Here is a 9,086-nt window from a genome sequence, read left to right as displayed (position 1 = left end):
CACCAGCCTGAGTCAGAAAAGACTTCCTGTGCTGTGGAAAACATCCTGCTTTGTTCCAGGACCTAAAAAATCAGAACCACCTGAACCAAATAACAACAGACCAGTTGTTCTAAGATCTCACATTGTGAAAGTCCTGCAGAGACTGTTATTGGCTGACCTGAATAAGCAGGTCACAACCTTTCAGGACCTGTTATACTTTCCTTATCTTAATGTTCTTGGTGTTGAAGACGCCATCATCTACCTGCTTCATGTGCTTTGATAGCACATGAAGCAGGTTGAAGACGCCATCATCTACCTGCTTCATGTGCTTTGATAGCTCAAGCCCATAAACACATGCAACAAGAAAAAAGCCGATCAGCTAATCAGCCATCATGATTCAGGAAACAATATGAGAGGAGACGAAGGAAGCAGCTGCTGCACAAACAGAGACGACCAGAGATCCTCTAGAGCAGCCATGTTGTGGGAAAAGTGTGGGTGTGGAATCCTCAAAGCAGAAAAGAGTGGGGGTTAAAATACCCTCATTCTCTATGGAAGCCATTTCCTTGGGTTGCTGGCATTGGATGCTGAAGCATATGTGTATATATATATATATATTAGTGCTGGGCAACCCTTAAAATTTTTAATCGCGATTAATCGCATGGCATGCTGCGATTAATCGCGATTAATCGCATTGTTACGCGCAAAATGTCTCTTTCCTTTAAAAAAAGGCCTACAGCTATAAAAAGAAAATGCAGTAAGTTTTGGTCTATAAACACAGTCTCCAACCTGCAACTCTGGAGCTGCAAGTGTCTCTCTGGACCTTCCACAATGCCTCTAAATATGTAGCTAAAATATTTTTTTAAATCTATCTTTCTTGTCATTAGATTGGAAACCATGGACTTTTTTTTCCTTTATTTTACAACATTTTCCACAAATATCTACATTCCTTAGCAGAAAGTCTGTCTATCCTCTTTTTTTTAATAAAGGTTTTATGTTTTTCTTTATTTTAAAACCTTAAAAATGGAAATAAAAATGTGGTTCTTCAAAAATAACAAACATCCTATGGTGGCTCTTCATTAAAAATATATATTAACTTGCCTTTTTGAAAAGTCTCGTAACATCCGCATCTCTAAAGTAGTTTTATTTATCTGGCTGAGGGAAAAATGGCTCTTTGGATTGGAATGGTTGCAGACCAGAAACAGGTTTAGCAGCAATTTTCAGATAAAATATTTCTTCATATATATTTATAAAATCATATATGTATACACACACACACACATATAGATATATAGATTTATATTATATTTAAGAAACCCGCAGCAAATCCGCCCTCAAGGTTCTTAGTTTGCATCCATGATATATTTTTAAAATTTAACAAGTCTTCAAGGCAAGAGTCCATGAATGTGTTATATATATATGTATATATATATATATATATATATATATATATATATATATTATGGCATTCAATGTGGATGGCAAAGTAAGAATTTCATTGTTCAGGGAAACTTGTGTCCTTATTGGGGAAATAACAATAGAACAGAACAGCCTTTATTGTCGTTTTACAAAGTACAACAAAACTGCAGTGGTGTTACAAAAGAGATGCACACACACACACACACACACATATATATATATATATATATATATATATATATATATATATATATATATATATATATATATATATTGATAAAGTATTTTTAATTTAATTTTAATTAAACATTATACGCTGTTTGTGTTTATTATTTTCCTAAAGTTGTTGTTTTTAGGTCTACCGCCCCCGACCCTCATAGACCTTCTTGTTAAAGATGCTCCAGGTTGTCAACAAGGTTGAGGTCAGGAGATGATGGTGGCCACACCATCAGTTTTTCTCCTTTTATACCCACAGCAGCCAAAGATTCTGCAGGTATTCCTGCGTCATGGATGGAGCGCTGGCTTTACTGCAGCAGAAATGCTCCTCTGTTCCTACTGTCCGCTGGAAACTGCACATGTTTACCAGAGGTCATTCTGACACCCTCCCACACCCTAGAGCTGTGGTCTCCAACCCTGGTCCTCCAGGACCACTATCCTGCAGGTCTTAGATGTCTCCCTGCTGCAGCACACCTGATTCTAATTAAATGGATCTCTGACAAATTCTGCACAAGTCTGCTACTGACCATTAATAGTTTGAGTCAGGTGTGTTGCAGCAGGGAAACATAGAAAGTCTGCAGGATAACAGGCCTTAAGGACCAGAGTTGGGGATCTTTGTCCTAAAGGGACCTAGCATCTCACTAACCATTATTCCAGCCCCAGAAGAATTCCTCCACCACCCCCTTGTTGACGTGGCAGCCTTGTTGGGAAATAATGTCCATCCGCCAACATCCAGACCTCCATCCATCTGGACCATCCAGAGTAGCGTTCATCAGTAAATGAAACTCTTTGGAAATGAGTCTTCTAGATTTATGGAAATGTAAAATGTTTTCCTTCCTTCCACGAGAATTTAAACTATCTCACCCCTTTTTATTCTGGAAAGATCTTGCTGGGTCCATTTAATTAACTCAAAACTCAAGAACAGCAACAGGGGCTGGGTCATACAGAGAGCAGCACCATACAGCTTCACTTCTCTTTTAAAAATAAGCAAAATCTGAACACTGGATCAGATATTCAAGCTGGGGATGGTAGCTACAGCAGCTAGGGAGCACAAGGAGCAGAACTAAGCAGCTGACCCTTCTGCCTGCAAGTAATGCAAGTTAAATTGACCAGGAGGATCAATGAAGTAACTGTGAAGCGTGTGTGAGAAAGGATGGAGCAAAGATTTAACCACTTTCAATAGAGTGGCAGGCGGCGTTTGTGGACAGTGTGAAACCTTCTTAAAACCCTGTCCTTCCACTCGTTCCTAAATTTCCGAGTCAAGTCCTTCTCAAATGCCAACTGGATGAGATTGGCCTTGCGCTGATGAAGCATAGTTAGGCGATGCTCTGTGAAGACATTTTTAAGAGTGGAAAATAAATTTTCACTGAATGCAGTGCTGGCTCCAAAAGTCAGTCCAATTTTAAATGCAGTGAAGACAGTGGGCATTGCTTCCAGGGGCCTCTGGAACTGTTTCAGAATCTGTAAGGATTGATAAGTTGAAAATTAATATCATTACAATCATAATGACTTCCTAGAAAAAATTATACATTAAAATATGTATGCAGCTAACATCATATTGAACAATACAATTAATCCTCATCTTATTGAACCAAATAGGTAGGATGTTATATTTTGACTGCTTAAAGGCGGCTTGTTGCTGAAACATTTCAGTTTATTTTAAAGGTCCCAAATGACTTTGCCGTGACAATAAAGGCTATTTAATCATTCATAGTTTTTTAATATAATGATGAAATTTTTTTTTTGCCTATCCTTAATCACCTGTTTCATTGTCCACTTTCCCTCATCTGGTGGAGAAGAATCTTTTATATGTTTCTCAAGAAAGTTGCGAGCCACTCCTAATTCAGAATCCACAGCCGCTGTCTTGGTCAGGTCAAGTAAAGGCTTCACCTTGCACATCCAAGAATGTGGCTTGTGCAGGATCCAGGGCATTGAGTGCCTCCATCAGGTCACAATTATGTTTCCCGAAGCGATTTTTCATTTCCCCACATACTGAGTCAATGCAACTGTAATAAATCCTATGTAGCTCTGTTTCATCATTGCAGTCTGCATGTGTGTTGATTTCCTAAACCACATAGTCAGCAAGGGTAGAGTTCTGTGTGCGCCGTCTCTTTGATGGCCTTGTTGTGACACACTGGGTCAGGATTGCCTGGAATTCTGTCTCAGTGCGGATCTTCTCAAGACAGGAGCATGCACTCCTGATGAGCTGAAAACCTAGAAGGAAAGACAAACCCCATATTGTTACCGTGTAGATAACATTTACAGTGCAGCATTGCATGACGAAACAGGGAAATGAAACAAAAACAAAAATGATAAGTTCTAAAATATTGTGTAACAAACATAGATAAACCAATTTTTCCCATGACAATTTAGTGATTAACTTAAAAATACTGTACGTGATACATTTATCCAAAGTCAAGAAATGAACTGGATGATATGCAAGTCCTTTAAAATGGCTTAAAGAGTTTATTATAAATCCCAAAGTACTTCTACTACTGAACCAAAAATGGAGCTGAAGCTGTGTTCTGTTTTTACTGTTTTGTTATTTGCATCTTTTTTTTTTCATGAAATAAGGGATACATGTAATTTTTCTATTTTCACTTTATTTTCATTCATCCTTTTTAATGTGTTTCATGTTCATTGTGAAGCCCTTGAAGCTCTTTGAGTTGCATTTCTTGCATGAAAGGATTAATGCAAATAAAGTTTATTATTATTAATACAATACAATAATACAATTTTGTCATAAGTAGATATATTTTATACACCATCTAGATTAAAAATAATATAATATTCCTTCACCTGTCAGCAGGTCCATGTCTTCAGACTGCAACATCTTGTTTGGGGGGTCAAGATAAGCAAGGATCTTGTGCACCATCTTAGCCATGAACTTAAAGCTGGGCTCAGACATGCTCCGCCACAATCCTGCTGCTTCAATGCGAAGATCTGCTCCAAATGCCCAGTTGCTGGTGATCTCTTGGAGCAGGGTGGATAGGTCATCAAATGATTTCAGAATGACTGAAACTGCAGAGCAGAGAAAATAAATTAATATTTTCAGGTGGGGGAGTTATTTACAGAGCATGCAGTTGCAAACATTCAGCATCATCATTACCAACTAAATCTGTTGCAAAATGTCCACTCCAACGTTGGTCCAAAAGGCGCTTGAGTGTCTCTCCTTTGTAGAGAATGGTGACAGTTGGTCTTCTGCAGAACTTGTACAACATGTTACACACACTGAAGAAGTCCATCACAGCCTTTTCAACGGCCAGGGCATGGGTGACCACCAAGTGCAGCTGATGGTTATAACAGTGAACATATGGTATCGCTTTATCCAGTTTTTCCTGAAGCAGCTTCTGTACTCCTCCATGATTACCCGACATGAGGGAGGCACCATCATACACCTGACTGATGATGTTCTCAGGGCTCAGGCCAGCATTGATCAGTTCTCCTATGATGGTGTCAGTCAATGTAACCGCATCTCCCTGGTCAGCTGTGGCTATTGTTAGCAGGCGCTCAGTTGGTTCACACAAGTCATTAAGAAAGCGGAGAACTATGGCGATATTTTCTCTTCCGGTTGGGTCTCTGGTTCCATCTGCTTTTAATGTGTAGAAGGATTCACCAACTTTTTCCACTATATGCTCTCTCACCAAAGCACTCATGACATCTATTAAGTCGTTTTGAATGTCATGACTTGTGTATGTTGCATTGCGAGGAATAGTTTTTGCTATCTTTGCTAATTCAGCATCCTTCCTTAATGAAAACTCAAATAGAGATAAAAATAGCCCACATCCATCCTTATTCATTCCAATGAATGCATCGTGGTCACCTCTAAAGGGCAGCTGGTTCACAGCAAGGAACTCCACAACATCAATAATTGCAGACACATAATATCTGTTGTGCTGTAGTTGGTCAGTGTTAATTAAAGTAGATATTTCCTTACTTGTGTGAATGCGTCTTTCCTTGTCCTTCCACATAGCCTCACAAGTCAAGTGCTCTTTGGAGCCAGCGTGCTTGTTCAGTCCCTTTCCAGTTTCCACTGCATGTTTCCAGTCATGGAAACCAGTTACACTGAAAGTTGAATCAGTGGGTCTGGGTCCCTGAAACATCCTGCATGGATAGCAGTATGCAGCATCTGCTTGAACCGAATACTCCAGCCAGGGAAAGCTTCCATACCACGAACTGCAGAATCACCCTTTTTTTCCAGAGAAAAGGCGCGAAGGAAAGCTCTGCATAAGTGGTCTTTGAGGCTTTTCTGTGCCAAGGTCACTAGGCTGCAATGGCGTGTTTCTGTTCCTCACAGCTGTAATGTTGCTGTGAACCTCGGTGCTTATGTTGTTGTTGACGACGTCACTCACGTTTATTCCATCATGCAGATGAGTCATGCTGCTTGGTGCTGCTCCTTGTGCTCCCTAGCTGCTGTGGCTAACCCTCCTAGCATGACTGTTTACTCCAGTGTTACTGTTGACAACGGTCCTTATGTTTCCATTAGAAGTGGAGCTGTATGGCACTACTTTCTGCTCGCTCCCACCTGTCCGTCTTCTATTTTTTTTTGGAAATAATGTAGTATGTTCATACCGACGACTGCAAAAAGCAGCTAATCTCACAGCAACCGGAGCGGTGAGCTTAATTGTTTGACCTAATGACCCGCCCCCCTCCGTTTGTAATTGGCTAACATGTTGCCTTTGTTCATTGGTTGGATTGTAGGATTGACACATCAAGATAGATAGTTTGAAAGGAAGATGGATACTCCGATTAAAAAAACAAAACCCAGACCCAAATAAAATAACGAAAAACTGCTTTTAGTCCAGGGCGGGCATAGCTGAGTCCATGGGCGGGCACGGCCCCCCAATGCCCGCCCATGCCGCCGGGTCTGGGCCAAATACCCCGTGTAGAAAGACCAACGCTCTGGTTCCGAACAAAGGAAAGAATGTGGGATAAACACACCGTTGATGTGATGAGTATGTGACCGTGCGCTAAGGTCCAGCAAACCAGAAAAGCAATGGTTCTTTCCTAGGCGATTACCATAAATAAGCGCCCAGATCCTACCAATACGGAATCCTGTTTAGTAAAGGACGGGCGGAGGCAACTTATCCCTTCAAGATCACAATGTTTATTACAAAGAAATACAAAATAAAATACAACCCTAATCCATAGCAGGAGGGAGGGGCCACCCCACTGGCGACAACTATAACCAGAAAGAAAAGGTCAAAGTGGAATGTGAATACCAAGCGGGCCCAATCCGCTTCGTTAAAAACAACATGCAATAAAACCAATTAAATTCAAGAAAACCACAGCAACCTATATTCCACTATACATAAATAATAAAAGCAAAACCATCACAGACGATGCGGTGATGGGCCACCCCACTCCACACCCAGTCCTGTCTGCTGTCGCCACTGTGAGACCTCCACACCAACCACTGGTAACAGCTAAAATCAGTATCCTGAGGGGAACACAACAATGGACAAGTATTAGTAAAAAGGAAATAAAAGAAGAAATAAATAATAAAAGTAGTTCTAGAAAAATAATAAAAACACCTGGAACAAAGCGGCAGTAGCAAGGAGGTTGGCACCTATAAACAAACAAAATCAAATGATTAATAAAAACTCTAGAGGGGTATTGCATGAAACCAAGATAAGGGATTAAGCCGGGATATGTTGGTTATCCTGGCTGAATTTAGCCCTAAGTCGGTTGCATGAAAGCAGCTCAAACTAATCCCGGCCAAGTTACTGTGGTGATTTATCCGCTGCAGCTAGCCTGCTCCAGACCAGGCTAACTGCTCAGGCTAAGATTAATCCTAGCGAGTCACCTGCATGTCCAACGTCAATTCTGTGAGGAATTAATGTGTTTTACAGCATGTCCATGGTCTTCCTAAGTATGGCGCGTCATTTTAATCATCCAGTATTAAAATATTACATATACAGTCACTGTACATTTAATCGAAATCTGTTCGTAATCGCAACAGTCTTTTTATATGGATTCGAGTTGTAGTATTATTATTCTATTCTATTCTACAGTCATTTAGCAGATGCTTTTATCCTAAAAGTTTGGCTAAAAAAGGCAGATTTGATATAGGTCTGAAATTGTTCAGGTCCAGAGGATTAAGTGAGGGTTTCTTTAGAATTGGTCGAACTACAGCACTCTTGAGACCAGGGGGGACACAACCAGACGACAATGAACTGTTAATAATAGAGAGGATGTGGGGACCCACGGTGTCGAAGATGCCCCTCAAAAATCTAGTGGGCAGAATATCTAATTTGCAGGTAGTAGGATTTGCATGCTGAATAAGATCCTTTAAGTTGGATAAAGAAATTTGTTTAAAATGTGTCAGTGAGGACCCAGTTTGGTTCGGGATATCAAAGTTGCCAGGGGCAGGTGGAATGTTATTCCTAATGTTGGCAATTTTATTAACAAAATGAATGAGAAACTGCTCACATTTTGCAGCAGAAGCATCGATAGGAGGGGTAGGAGGGCAAGTAACTAAGTTTATTGTTTTAAATAATATTCTAGAGTTGTTGCTGTTTGAGATTAACTCTGAGAAATACAATTTGCGTGCTTCTTCCACTGCCAATTGGTAGGCAAGCATATGGTGTCTAAGGTTTTCTAAAGATACCACAAGTTTATCTTTTTTCCATTTGCGTTCTGCTTTTCTGCATTGTTGTTTTAACTGCCTCATATGATGATTAAGCCAGGGTAGGAAATTCCTTTTGATAGGTTTTGTTTTATACGGGGCAATAATATCTAGAATTTCCTGGCATGTATTATTGAAATTGTCCAGGAGTTCAATTACTGATGACACATTTGTTTGCAAATTGCTAATCGGTGCAGCCAGAAACATGGTGCTAAAACTGTTTGTTGAGTTGGGTTTGAAACTGCGAGTACGGCTGCTTGATGTAAGCTTTTGTATGGTAGAATGCAAATTAGTTTTGAATGAGACACCCTTATGGTCAGAAACACAGAAATCCAAGAGGTTTACATTATCAATGTCAACTCCGAGGGAGAGGACAAGGTCAAGAGTATGTCCTCTGTTATGGGTTGGATTTTTTACATGTTGGACTAAGTTAAAAGAATCTATAAGACTAATAAAATCAGTGGTAAAACTAGAAGAACTGGGACAACACACATGTATGTTAAAATCACCAACAATGATCACCCTATCATATTTGGCAATAGTGCACACAAGAAAATCTGAGAATTCTTCAATGAATTCATTGGTGGCTTTAGGTGGCCTATAGATAACTGCACAGAATGTTGGTGGTGGGCCACAGAGAAGAAAGGCCAGGGATTCAAATGAAGAAAACGTATCATTAGGGAGGGCGGAGCATTTGTAATCAGATTTATAGATCACTGCAATTCCACCTCCACGACCAGACAATCTTGGGTGATTAAAGCTAGAGTACTCAGGTGGACAGGCTTCAGTTAAGGGGATAGTACAGGCAGGTGTAAGCCACGACTCAGTAATAAATAAAAAATCAATA

The 9,086-nt window shown here is 40.1% G+C and overlaps 1 protein-coding gene across 1 annotated transcript; it reads right to left on the bottom strand.

Moving 5' to 3' along the window:
- Window positions 1-1,712: 1,712 nt before the first annotated feature.
- LOC121652026 lies at window positions 1,713-7,318 on the bottom strand. The gene is made up of 5 exons (XM_042004552.1): window positions 7,146-7,318; window positions 4,721-7,051; window positions 4,411-4,632; window positions 3,373-3,825; window positions 1,713-3,072 (listed from the first exon to the last, which is right to left on the bottom strand). The coding sequence occupies exons 2-4, from the start codon at window positions 5,712-5,714 to the stop codon at window positions 3,677-3,679; spliced, it is 1,365 nt and encodes a 454-aa protein (XP_041860486.1). The 5' UTR covers window positions 5,715-7,051; window positions 7,146-7,318; the 3' UTR covers window positions 1,713-3,072; window positions 3,373-3,676.
- Between the last annotated feature and the right edge of the window lie 1,768 nt (window positions 7,319-9,086).

This window comes from Melanotaenia boesemani, chromosome 13 (genome assembly GCF_017639745.1).
Source record: "Melanotaenia boesemani isolate fMelBoe1 chromosome 13, fMelBoe1.pri, whole genome shotgun sequence".
NCBI classification, from domain to species: Eukaryota; Metazoa; Chordata; class Actinopteri; order Atheriniformes; family Melanotaeniidae; genus Melanotaenia; species Melanotaenia boesemani.
This window is presented reverse-complemented; position numbering and strand designations above follow the sequence as displayed.